The following is a 13,928-nucleotide window of genomic DNA, read 5'->3' as shown; positions in this document are numbered from 1 at the left end:
GCAAGATACGGCTTTCAGTTGAACAGAAGGATGGCTTTGGAATTAGCTCATTTGCACTGTTTATGTGCTGTTGTTGCGTCAGGAAAAAAAAAACACAACAATGCCGCAATTTCAGTCAATCAGAGCCATTGCAGATGCTTCTGACGTAGGTTTGGAGTCATGGCTATATCAAAGTCAATTGGCTGTTTGGGTGCAACTTGGAAAACGTAAGCTCTGAAGCAACAATATCACGATTACATCGGTGGATTTAATTAGGTTGGATGTCTTACAGTCAGTTTCATTCAATGTGGCGACAAATATTTTGATTCATAAGCCCCCCCATCCAACAAGAAGACACCTTTGTTGCAGTTTTTGTGGCCTTCATGTTGTTTTTTCCACAACCCACATATCCAAATGTCCTTTCCCCCATTGAGGGGGTTTTAACTGGATGTAGAATAAATCTCTGCCAGACAAGTCATAGGCTAATCTCTTCAATTTCCAAATGTTTCTTCTTGTTATGTGAAAATTAAATCTTATATTGATAATCACAATGGTGGTGTGAGGAGCTCAGGTCACCATAGGCCCTATGGATCTCCTGCCTGTAGTGCATAAAGTATCTGCGTATGCTATTTCTTCCATTGCCCAAAAGTAGCAGCAAAGGTTCCATTGCTTCTGCACCCCAGTGGCTTTACACGAACAAGCTGGCTCATCATCTTAAACGGCACCCGAACAATGCACCGTTCTGTGTGTCCCCTGCAGTCCAGGGGCTGCAGTGCTATGGCTGCAACATCCTCCAGGGCCAGAGGTACGTGGACGTGGGTTGCTCCAACCCAGAGGTCATCACCTGCACCCACTCACACAGAGGCTTCAGACACCGCTTCTGCATCAAGACAGAGAGCAGTGAGTAAACCTCCATGGCCAATATGTAATGACTAATACACTGAAATCAGCATTTTCAAGTCTATTCATCCTCCAAGTCAGTGAGCCACTGCATCTGAATGTCTATGGTGGAGAGGACGATTATTAAATCATGATGAATTCACTCTGGCGTGCCACTGGACATTGGCAAAATCCTTTTTAATCATACTTTCATGTATGAAAAATGTCCTTTGTCTGCTATTGCTCCCTGCACTGAGCATTACATAACCTACTTTGGTGTGCTTTGATAAGTCATTCCTTGTTTGATGTTAAGTCAAATGGAGGATGTGGACACCCAGGACAGGAGAGTGATGGTCAGATGAGTTCTGCTGTGTCCATGGAAGCGTGGACTATCCAGCTGTTCCTTCGCTCGATGTCTAAAGGCTCCACTCATGTTGAAAGGGCTGATGATGCACCTTTTCCATGTGCTCAGAGAAACAGCAAGCTCAGAAAAGGACTGACAACAGCCCATCAGAAACAGTATGACAAGCACTTGTCGGTCAAAATCTGAAAGCAGTGTCTTGGCAGTAATCTGTGGCCAGTCAGCCTGTTAATCTTCATGTGACCCTGCCAAACTCAACTCTAACAGATGCTGGTGAAGATCTATGAGAGTCTTAGTTATAGTCCCCTTTGTTCTCAGATACAATACATCTGTCCTTAATCCAGAACTACTCCAGTGCCCTTCTCTCCTCAGCAATATCCTCTCACTTCTCAGCTGCCTCTTACATTATAACTGTGTCGATAGATTCTTGACAGGATCTGCTGTGCACCTAGAAGACATGATCACTCTTGATTTTCATCACTAGGGGATTATAAATGGCAGAGCAGATGTGTTGTTAGGTGCTAATTGAGTGCAATAAGGTGCACAGTAAAATCTCATTACAGAAATGAACTGACAAACAGAGTGGAGAAGAAGAAGTATGGCTCCCTTTTATTTCGAATTTGCTCATGCCAAGTATTGCTGCTCAAAGACTCGAATTATGCATTTTAGTTTCATTGTAAGGTTAAAGGACTCCGACCAATGTAAATACCCCACAAATTATATTCCAGTAATTATTGGAGGTCAGTTTTTAGCCACATGCCTTTCTCCAAAACTATATGACAGCCAGAGTCTAGAGAGGATCTCCACAGAGTGTGCAGCTTTCTCTGTCCATGTACCATTTGTCAGAGACAGAGAGCTTGTTTTGTCAGCCGTGAAGACACATCCTGAGTGTGCCTTTAAGATCTCATGTCTCATTACACACTTTGCGCTTACTTCTGCTGTTTTTTTCTTGCTGAGCCAAACACCAGCTCGTCACTCTTCTCTGACTGACTGTCTCCCACTTCTGTCCCTCCAGCGGCCCTGGGTATCGTCCTGACCAGTGGTTGTGCCACATCCAGACACTGCCAGCAACATGAGCTGCCGGGGGTGCGCATCCACTGCTGTGACTCAGACCTATGTAACAGCGCCCCCTCCTGGCACCCGGGCACGCTCCACTACGTCTGTGCACTGTTCAGCCTCTTGCTGATGAGGATGTGGTTGTGATGTGGAGACAATCTGGAGAGGGACATAACACCAGTGGACTATGGGGGTGGGAAAGAACAGCTGTCATCTCTTCTCTTAGCTGCGCGTGTTTAGAGCTGAATGAGAGTTTTGCACCTTGAAATAGTAAGGCTTTGTCACATTGTTAGCTTGGGTTTACAGTCAGAGCGATGGCAAAATAACCGTGTGAATATGTTTGATCAAAAATAACTATGAAGCAGCTTGCAGTCATCAGTGCATTTATTGTGCAGATCCACTCACTTAGCTTGAAGTACAGTATATGGGATATTATGGGCCATTTATTGCCATGAAAGGAAGATCTTAGAGTCACAATGTAGGTTTATTTAGATTTCTTTAGTAAAGACACCTTGCATCAGCGATGCAGATGCACACAGACTTGAGACTTATAATGGGTTACGTCCACTTGTACTGTAAGACATGAATTAATTTTCCTCATCATCTTTCTCAAGGTCAAATCTTTGTTGTGCAGTATTTTATTTTAAATACACAGGCTATTTACTTTGCTAAGTTGAAGATCTTGTTTTTAGTTTGCTGTCCAGTTCTCACGGTTAATCTTGGGAAAGCACACTGCATGTCGTATGTGGGACTGTAAGACAAATTGTACAGTGAAAGCATGTAATGTTGTGAATTACGATATTAAAATGTTTCATATTTTTCAAAAGTGCTTGAAATGGAGATTTGTATCACACCAAGTCACACCATGAATGTCACATACTACACATAATCAGAGCAAATTAAAATGACTTGGGATTCACATGATTTCATTTAAACCGTAGGCCAGCTGATCAGAAAGGGATTTTATGTGCATATGAAAATGTGTAACGCTGACATGAAATAAATAGAAATGAAAAAAATGTTGTACAGACATCTAGGGTTTTGTTAAGTACCATGTATCGGCTTTGTATATCATAAAGCTGTCATATACAAAACTAGTCTGGGTATCAAACCGTACCAGCCTTTAAAATCTGAGCAAACGTTGCAGTACTGCTGGAGCTAAAAACTTTACACAGGGACATTTTGGCAGAATGGATCGTGTCCAAATATTGAATAAATAGCACATAGTCCCACTTCCTTATGCTGATTGTTTGCATGTAACACATTTGTAATTCTCTCACATTTTGTTCCCAATTAACACATTAACAAATTTGAACCTGGCTTCAGTTGATTTGCACAAACACATGGGACAGATACCGACTGAGGACCAGAACATAACGGGCCAATAGAGCTAAATCTCACTGGAACAGTTTTACATGTTTTATATCTCAAGAATCTCTGAAAAAAAGTTTAAGAGACTGCTAAAGATGTTATTCTTGAATAAGACAGGCCTGCAAAATAGTTCTAAATTATTACACATAAATTTGGGGACTATTACACAACTGATGGGGATCCAAATAAACAATACAAATGTACTTTTAGGCATACAATGGGTTCGATTGACCGGTCTAAACCTCACATATCTGAATCAGTCTATCTTCAAGGTCTTAAGTGCACATTATCTTCTGAACCCAGGTTCAGTCAGGTGTAATAACATCTCTGAACACTCAATCTTGTTGATCAGATCACATGATTTCCTAATCATCATAATTAAAAATGTATCCGTATTAAGAGGTGTGCCAGTACAGTATGCATGAACACACCTGTGCAGGTGAGGTTGCTCTCCACCAAACAGTGCACACACCTCAAATCGCCGCATATGATGCTCTTTGTCCCAGAAGCCCATTGTATACAGCGGAGGAAACCCTGTGCCACGAGCAGCCATCTTGGATAGACAGATCATACTTGAGCCAGGATAACCTGCATTCCTCTTCTGGACAGCTCAAGAACACAAAGCTCAAAAGACGTAATTTCTGGTAAGGACAGAGACGCGGACATACTTGAACATGCTCTCACGTACACCCCGATCAACGTGAAGACACTGGTGTTTCAATCAGGAGACGGTCGGAACAGTTAAGCTAGCTTGTGTTTGTAGGGAGTCAGCTAATTGGCAAGCTAACGACGCTAGCTAACATATGGCTAATGCTAGGTTATTTTTTATCGTTGGCTTCAAAGAATAGTATATATTACACATTAAACTGCTAGAGATTACCATTGTAGGCGAAAAATGTCTTGATCGGCAATGACTAAATGGGTTGACAAGCTAACCAAACAGCATATTTACCATAATCCAACCCTCGCAGCTAACTAGCATGCTACAGATATAACTGGCTTTCGTTAGTTTGGTTTTTGGTGGATTTTGTGAAATTGTGCAGAGGCCAAGTTGATTTTCTAACGTAGTTACACTAATTAGGTGACACTGCCTTGATTGTCTTTGTGCTAATATTGGCATCCGTCTTGCGCTATTTGTTAAGACATTATCCGTTGATCTCAGCGAGCAGGTAAACCAGCTAACGCATACTTAGCTGTCAAAACAGCTAATTTAGGGCCGTGATTGTTATCGGACACGATCACGTCGTTGGGTTTTAGCCAGTAAATATCAGGTTTCATTTCCGCTTTTGCTTAGTAACATAGTCAGCTCACAAAAAGTTAACAGCCTAAAATTAACCAAACCGATACTGTCAAATTGCCGGTTGTTAAACTAAGCTAGGAGCAGCTATGACGTTACAGTGTCGAAAAGTGATAACATGGACCACAACAGTCGGGTCTGTTGGATTTGTGTCTGCAGATTGTCCCTTTTTTTTAAATCCTGGTTACTCGTATAGAAGTGATACTGTAGTCAGCTGTAGTGCACATAACATCAGTTCTGATAACTCCTTAGCCAACAGGGTGTTAGCCTCATCGCTGGCTTTACTTTTCCTAACAGATGTGTGTGTGATTTGAAAATAAGACTCTGAATGTCTTAAATGGGTAATAATGTGGATAGATCTGCCCTTATAAGTGTATAAAATGTTTCATAATTTATATTTATTGTGTCTGTTTATTAGTAGGCTTGATCTGAAACTTGAATAACATTACTTATTGTTTTGATTTTCTTTAATCATGTAAATATTGTAAGACATCAAATTTGATTTGTATGCATTGTAAAAGCCTGTGAACGATGGTGATGTCATAAAATTGTTTTAGGGCTTTTAAGAGTCACATGATTTGAATAGCGGGCCTGAACATAATGAAAGCAATCTGACTATATGTGTGTATATATGTATATGTCATGATAGATTTGAGTCACGCATCATCCCCTTTATGTGGGAAGTGAGAGAAGGAAAGTCAATGACAGTGTTTCTCTGGAGGAAGATTCAGTGGGTTGGGGAGTAATGGAGAAATGCTGAGGCTGCATTCTGGTCACATGATCTTGACGGATACTCCATGGGGTTTATTTCTACTTAATGAGCACAAATGGTATCGAAATTGAATTGCATCTTGTTTTTCCTCTGTTCTGGGTAACTTACTCTAAATGCTTACTTTCCATCACACTGGAAACCATCACACCTAGGTGTAAATATGCCACATGAGGGTCATGTGGCAGGAGGCAGACTGGAGACAGGCCCTCAAATATGATTTTAAAGAATTGCGATTGTGTGATTTGTTCACGACATCCGTTTCCCTTCGAAACCCGCTGAGTACAACGTCATTAAAAACTACATTTTGCCTGAGTTAGCTAGTTGGTGTTAGCCTGAGTAATTATCCAAATGTCAGGTCAAGTTGCAGAGTTTGTGGAGGACGGTCACTGTGAGCCAAGTCTTTTCTAAGGCCTCCAGTAAACAACACTGTCACAGCCTGCTTTAAGTTGTTTACATAGATGGAAACACTTAGTAGCTTCTCCTGAAGTCATATTCTTCTTCAGGAAATTAGAAATACCGAAACATGCTTTTGAGTCGTTATCTTAGTTATTAAATGTTATTTTCATATATTTTATCTCTGAACATAAGTGTTCTCTATTTTTGACGTTTGATATAGCTTTTCCTCAGGCATATGATTAGTATGACTGTCAGTATCATGAGGGTATCTGACCCTACACCATTTTTATTGAAGCAACATTTCGACCTGGATTAACCTTCCCTGTCTCCGATCCTCTGTGTTCATCCACTTTACTCCATTTGCGAATGCTGCTGAAAGTCTACACCTTCTCATTTATCTTTTTAATCCCTGTAAAGTAATTTCATCTTTACTCGTTTTGCTTTGTTTTTTAATTTCTCCTCTTAGATTCTCAAATCCCAGCCGTCTACGTTTTGTCTGGTTGTGTCACTGTCAGCATTAATCTGGCCAATCCCAACATGGCCACTGTGCTGCAGATACAGGAGTGTGAGCACTACACCAGCACTAGGCTATGATGTGGCAGTGATTTCAGCCCAGTTTTCACTGAGATGCGGAACACATTAGAATGGCACTGGCAGACTTTAACTCTGCCAGGGACGTAGAAACCATCTGCATGATCATGCACCTGATTGTTAAGCCTTGAATTATTTACCTCTCTACCGCAGTTACACCGTACGGCAGCACCTTGACAGAATTACAAAGCGGCCTTTATTCAGCACAAATACAACATGGCCTTGATGGCATCGCAAAGTGAATTTAATGGAGAAATTGTTCGTGAGAGAGACACGGCCAGCTTTCTGAAGCTGCTTCATGGATGCCATACATGACCCGGTCATTTATTCATGAACAAATCTGTGCATGTTCTGTGCATCCTGAAGGCTGTGTGCTGTGTATGGAGTGTGAACAATGAAGCATCGCCGGGTCTCTGATCGGTGTCGGGGCTATTTTTAGCGTATGTGAAAAGGTTGCCCGAGCTTTGCGCTCTGAAATATTGTCAATACTCTAACGTGATCCATGCTAACTTCAGCTTTAGTGATAGTTCAAACAACGCGGCACAAAGACGCGTTTCATTCCTTTTGTGGTAGTAATATAAGTTAATAACATAAGGGGCACGGGATTGTTAAGATCATCAGCTGAAGCAGTTCGTCAGTGGACACGAAGCTGTTAAATGTACACGGCTACGTCTGTTGGTTCTCTGGCTTTATTTCTGTAAGCTGAGCAGAAATATGAAGCGTGTGGGAAGTGCAGTCAGAGCTCCTCCGAGCTGACCAACCAAATGAAAAAGTGTTCGTGTTTTGGGTATTTGTACAGTCTCAGCTGTTGCATCTAAGAGGAAGTTATTGACGGCCTAATCAAGGGCATACTCGCTGATATTGATGTGCACCATATTTATAATAATCAGGTAATTTAACATTGCATAAGGGTGATTATTAAAATGGTTTAACTGGACTCTTCTCACAATGTATATGTTTGGATGTGTAAGTCCAGGCTACTGTTTGTGTTGCTGTGCTTTAGCGTGCATCGATGAAGCAGCTGGTCTTGCCTGGGCTCACATCTTTACGGACCTATTGCTCTGATTGGATTATAGCGTCGTCGAATAACACCGGCTCTTATGTGACCATTTTATATGCTGACGTGCAAGTACTTAATGTAATTATATTTGCACTCAGACATGCTCGACTTTTTTTAGCCTCTCTTCTAGGATAGTATGTTTTTTTGATGATACATTTGTGTACAAACTGTGTAGCGTAAATGTACATTTGTTTGTTATTATAACATATGTTTTATTATCATTTATTCATGGGGCGAGAGAACCTTTAATGAAACTAAAATAAGTCCTGCTGATAGTAAACCAGCATGCAGAACTAATGTCATTGTTGGTAAAACAATGAACTTACTACAATACAGTGAATTACTGCTCTTGCTTGAATCGGTTTACGTGCCTAAACGTCCCCTTTTCTCTCTTTCAGAGCCACAATGGCCACCGCACCGTACAACTACTCCTACATTTTCAAATACATCATTATCGGTAAGTGAGCAATGCTTTTCAGTGAGCCTTGTTAATGAGCCCTTCACAGTGCATCGCTGTGTGTGTGTGTATATATACATATGTGCTGCTTTTCCTTTAACATACATTTACAGACAGACAAATAAACAAACGCAACCTCCGCTCTGGGCTATTTACCCTCCTCTCTCCCACCCCGGCTCAAAGCCAACAGTCGTCAGCTGGAACCTGAAAGAGGAGTCTACATGAAGTCTGTGGCTTCCTACTTTTCTTTCCTTCACTAGAGCGGTGAAGGAAACCTTCAGCGTTGGGTTTTAGAAAAGGGAAGTCTGAAGGTCTTGTGATCCCACTTATTGTAGTTGCACACACATTTTTCTAAGATTCTATTAATGTTTTTTAGCCGAGTAGCGTTAACAGCAAATGCCCCAACCTCCAGGCTGCTTGGTGTTTTTATGCTAAATCCAGATGAAAGCATCAATAGCCATTCTTACAATATTGGCACACCTTGAATAAGAAGGTGGTCAGTGGAAAAAGTATTTATTTTGTCAATATCTCACACGCACCACCAGATTGTCAAACTCTGTATTGACAATGAATACACATTATATTTAAGCCTTTCTCTGTCTCATATCGCTCCACATTAAATCTTAAGTACCGTTGATGACTTCCTCAGAGGGGCTGCTACAACATGCATGTAGGCATCGCTGCAGGCTTGAATAAAGAATTGTTCTTCTTCTGCTATTTAGTCTCTCGCTCTCTCTCTCTCTCCACAGGGGACATGGGGGTAGGGAAGTCATGTTTGCTCCACCAGTTCACAGAAAAGAAATGTAAGTGCTGCCCTGATTTGTGCCTCCTTTTCTGTGTGTACTTGTGTGTCTGAGTAAGGTTGCCAGGTTCAACTGGAGTGCCTCGATTGCTTTAGATTTCTTAATGCGCAAGCGGAAGTCAGCGGCATAGAAGAAGAGTGTGAGCTCAACAGTGAGACTCTTCTTCTTCTGTGTGCGAGTCAGCTGCAGCCTCCCATTACCATTCAGCTCTGTCTCGTTCAGCGCTACTATTAACGAGCCAGATGCTGTGGTCCTCATTCACCAGCCACCGTCACATCCTGCACGCACGCACGTTTTAGAAAAGGTTTTTAAGTATTAGTTTGAAATAGATTTGCCGCTTTCTGGGTGTCGATACTTTCATTTTACAGTGAGTATACTTTTTAATTGTTGATGCACCTGCTGCTGACTAACAATGGAGGTGTGTGACTGCACATGTATTCACAGAATGTACCGTATATTACAACATTATCACTGTAAGCAAACACACTAACTGTACATGTTCCTCAGTTTAAAACTTAAATACAAGGAGACCACTAATTCTCTTCTTATAATCACAGACTCTCTCAAAATGGTGACGTTGACACGTGGCAGATAATGACACAACACAAAAAGAATGCATGACCATTTAGGGTGTAAAATGGCATCATTAAACCGAACTAATTGCCCCAAATAATCACATTGGACTCGCAGTAACCTCCCTTCCTCTCCCCAGTCATGGCGGACTGCCCCCACACGATCGGCGTGGAGTTTGGTACGAGGATAATTGAGGTGAGCGGCCAGAAGATCAAGCTGCAGATTTGGGACACAGCGGGGCAAGAGCGCTTCAGGGCCGTCACCCGCTCCTACTACCGCGGAGCTGCAGGGGCGCTCATGGTCTACGACATCACCAGGTACAGGATGTAGTATTATCACACGGTCTCGACTTTACTCCAAAGCTCAAGAAGAAGGTGAACGTGCATCATTTCACCGTCTACAGACTCCTGAACAAAACACAAACGACTTGTCTGACAGCTTTGTGTCCGACCCTCTTGCCCAAAGTGTTATCGGGTATCAGGGGCGTGCCAAATAAACACAGTTCCACATGTGGAATGTCTTTCCACACACCACACCCAACTCCAGTAAGGGCCCCAGAAACGGCACTTATCTGGAAGAAATAATATGAATAGTTTACATTGTTCATGTGACCGCCCTCAGCTTCTGCTGTGCTAATTGACAAAAAAATGGGAGACAAAGATGCGTCTATATGGACCTGGTCCAGTTAAGAGTGTGTCAGTGCAGTGAACTCACTCACTTGACCAAAGCTGCTGGAGTTTACAGGAGTTTGTGTGTTTTTCCTGTTAGAAACTACACAAATACAAATATCTACAGCCTCTAAATTCTGTAACCACTGTCCCCTTCTTGTCTGTCATGCAGGAGAAGCACGTACAACCATCTCAGCAGCTGGCTGACTGACGCCAGAAACCTCACCAACCCCAACACTGTAAGTACACACACAAACATCTTTTCGTCTTTCGTACTGGAATTACTCTTTGTTTGTCTTTTGCTCTTAAACTGTGTGTCCCTACACCCACTATACATACACCCTCTATATGTTACTGCGTCTCCCTGCCTCTCTTAGCCTGTTCAAAGCTGCAGAGCCTTGTCCATTTCATAAATTGGATTTCTTGTTAAATATGATTAGCTCCCATTTACTGAGCAGTGTTCCCTCCGAGTAATGTCTTCCTGTAATATGCAAAGGTCACTCCGGGTTTTTAACGCCAAGGGAAAAATGTTTTCCTGCTGTATAAACAGGTTTATTAATATCTAGATGCACATGGGATGTCTTGTTCAACCATATTTTCTTTTGCTCATTTCACAACGCAAACCTTACTTTGCTTTTATGAATATTATTTTGTTCTTTCTGTCTCCTCTCGACGATGAAAACAGAAGCATATTAACCGTATCTGCTTTTCACAGAGGTGTCTGGTGTCGGCCATGCGGTGGCAGTGTTGTAGTCTAGTCATGACTTGTGACACAAGTGTAAACATGTGTTCGTGCTTTAAGGGAGTTTATTTGGCTGCTGGTGTTTGAGAACATAATGACCGCATTATGTGTTCACTCGACAGACACCGTAGTCGTCTGAATGAAAACAAGAGTTGTGTAAGACGTTCTTTGGATTTAGCAAGAGCTTCAAAAACAAAATCAGTCCCTTTTGGTGGTGTGTGTGTCTGTTCCCCAGTGTGTCTCTCTCAGTCAACGTCTCCGCAGCCAACTCAACACTCTATCAACGGCCTTAGGAACCGTCAGTGCTGTCTCTCGGGGGGTACAGTCGAGAGGATTGTCTCACTCGTTCCGGTCTCTCGTGTTTCCAGGTGATCATTCTCATAGGAAACAAAGCGGACCTGGAGGCCCAGCGGGATGTCACGTATGAGGAAGCGAAGCAGTTTGCAGAAGAGAACGGTGAGCCGCACACAAGAACATCACATGTTTGAAAGACAGGAAAGAGGGTTTAATGTCCTTTTGCTATCTGTATTGCTGAGACAGAACTCAGGAGAAGTTGACTTGAGGACAGCAGAGCTATTAATTGAAGGAGGGGGCGAATGAGAACTTGGTATTTGAGGTATGTGAGCTTGTAACAATGTTTTACTGACTCTGTCATTGCATCTGTTTTATGTTCTACAGGTCTGTTGTTTCTGGAAGCCAGCGCAAAAACGTAAGTCTGCACAACTTCAGTGACGGCAGAACATGAAACATCCCTTTGCTTACATTCTTACTCCCAACTGCCTTCCTTTTCTCACTCCCCTCTCATTCGTGTTCAGAGGTGAAAACGTCGAGGACGCCTTCCTGGAAGCCGCGAAGAAGATCTACCAGAACATCCAAGATGGCAGCCTGGACCTGAACGCCGCCGAGTCAGGGGTCCAGCACAAACCCTCGGCCCCCCAGGGCGGTCGGCTAACCAGCGAACCACAGCCCCAGAGGGAAGGCTGCGGATGCTAATGACCAAGCAAACCCCCCCCCGCTTCCTTCCTCTCTCCATCTGTCCCTCCCTCAACCATCCCCCCCCCCCCCCTTCATCCATTCCCCCCCCCCCCCCTTCATCCATTCCTGCACCGGAGCAGGGCTGCAGAGGGAAGGAACGGTGGACGGGTATCGACTTGGGCCAGACTGAGCTGTGTGGACTACTTCTCCCTCCCTCCATCCTGTCTCCCCATCCTCTCTGCCTCCCCCTCTTCTATAAACTCTGTCAGTGTGTTATCACCACGCATTACACGGGTTACCGACACTTTAGATAGATGTAACATTCATACGATAATGATAAACAGAGACTGTTTTTTATGTTTGGTTTTATAGCTATATATGACATGTAAACACTGCATTAAATTTCATCCAAAACTATACTCCTGAAGTCTCATGCATGGTTTACCAATCGCAGTTAGAACTATTGCAGGATCGGACAGCGAAGGCACTGGAGTAGTGCGTCATGCAGCCACACGGGTAGAGGCTCTCATGTGTCAGAAGAACGTGTAGCGTGGGCGCTCTTTCAGCAGGATTCAAACATGCTTGTGGCTTCTTTTTAATTCCGTTTCTGCTGCTCGGCACGAAGAGAGTTCACCTGGCGGTGATGTTCTCAGGAGAGGGAGGGAAAATGATTTAGGAAACCGGGAATTTTCGGCAAATTAAAGTAATTCCTCCATCTCACAGGAAGGAATATTGGGTGTTTTCCAGCTAGACTCTGGGTTTGTGGACGTCTGTGTGTTAAGTTGGATGAGTTTCATCTTCTGTCTTTTGGTGTAAAGATTCATTCACATCACTTTCTTTGCACCAGCTCTCCCTCTCCTCACCCATCTGCCCCCCCCCCCGGGTCATATCAACAAGGTTTCTGTCTTTACCAGCATTTTCTTTGTCATGGTCTGTTGCCTTATTATAATGTTATTACTCTCATCTTTATTGTATTGCTGCACTTCCTCTTCACCCTGCTATTGGACTCACCCCAAATAAATCAACTCTTTTAGATTAACGATTGCATTTTACTGGAGAATGTAAAAATGCAAGCGGTGGCTCACAAGTATCAGCAGCATGGTCTTTAAACTGTCAACACTCCTTTTTTGTCTTTTTCAAGTGCTGCACTGAAGAGCTGATCTGTTTATTTGGGCAGTTGTTTCTCTGCCTTGTATAGTACAAGCAGCATGCCCCCCCCCAAATACAGTGAAATTGTCAAAATCCAATTGTTTTTTTGTTTTCAAATACAATTTTTCTGTACCATAGTGATTCCCTGATTGGACAGCTGTATATATTGCTTAACTATTGGTGATGACCTCGCTACTTTACAATTTAGACATTTATTTGCCGGCTCTGCCAAGATCTGTACAGTTGTGCTAGTGGGTTGCCTGTAATTCATGCTTGGGAAATTCTGTAACATAGTTTGTATTAATAAATGTATGTAAAGGATGGACACCCAGACCCCCCCCCCCCAACCCCCCTGTCTGCACACTACTGAACCTGTCAATTGGTTGAGGGGAGAGGAAGTGGATTGATATGATGTGCAAACTCTTGATTCCTCTCACTGTATGGAGTAGAGAATGAGGCACTTGTTTTGTTTTTTTTCCACCTCGTCCCTCCTCCACATGGGGAGGGGCCTGCATCGCTGTCTTAACGTTTGGGGATTGGTTTGTTATTGTGGGAAGTTGGGCTGGGTCTTCCTTTTTCCTGTGTCCCACTTCCTGCTTTTGTCTGTCCATAAGTACAACAAAAAAAAAAGTACATATGTATAAATTTTTAAGGCGCTGTGCTAACATTTAAATGCGTTTGAGTGTATATGATTTAAAAAATGTTGACATTTTGATTTTAATGACAATACTCCAGACAGAAAAAATAAATTATACATAACCTGTTGCCGTGTGTCTGTTTACTGAAGAAAAAGATCACA

General features: G+C 42.7%; 1 protein-coding gene across 1 annotated transcript; it reads left to right on the top strand.

The window, feature by feature from the left end:
• Positions 1-4,175: 4,175 nt before the first annotated feature.
• Positions 4,176-13,894, top strand: rab14l (RAB14, member RAS oncogene family, like). Its single transcript, XM_079289451.1, has 8 exons — positions 4,176-4,290; positions 8,161-8,219; positions 8,969-9,022; positions 9,735-9,912; positions 10,436-10,502; positions 11,374-11,461; positions 11,684-11,714; positions 11,821-13,894. Exons 2-8 carry the CDS (start codon positions 8,168-8,170, stop codon positions 11,996-11,998), a joined length of 648 nt encoding a protein of 215 aa, XP_079145577.1. The 5' UTR covers positions 4,176-4,290; positions 8,161-8,167; the 3' UTR covers positions 11,999-13,894.
• The last annotated feature ends 34 nt before the right edge of the window (positions 13,895-13,928 follow it).

The sequence above is a fragment of the Melanostigma gelatinosum genome (genome assembly GCF_949748355.1).
Source record: "Melanostigma gelatinosum genome assembly, chromosome: 18".
NCBI lineage: Eukaryota > Metazoa > Chordata > Actinopteri > Perciformes > Zoarcidae > Melanostigma > Melanostigma gelatinosum.
This window is presented reverse-complemented; position numbering and strand designations above follow the sequence as displayed.

Coding starts and splice junctions, on each gene's coding strand:
- rab14l (XM_079289451.1), top strand. CDS start 8,168: ATGGCCACCGCACCGTACAACTACTCCTACATTTTCAAATACATCATT. Junction 8,220..8,968: donor TTTCAAATACATCATTATCG/GTAAGTGAGCAA, acceptor CTCTCTCCACAG/GGGACATGGGGGTAGGGAAG. Junction 11,715..11,820: donor CTGGAAGCCAGCGCAAAAAC/GTAAGTCTGCAC, acceptor ATTCGTGTTCAG/AGGTGAAAACGTCGAGGACG.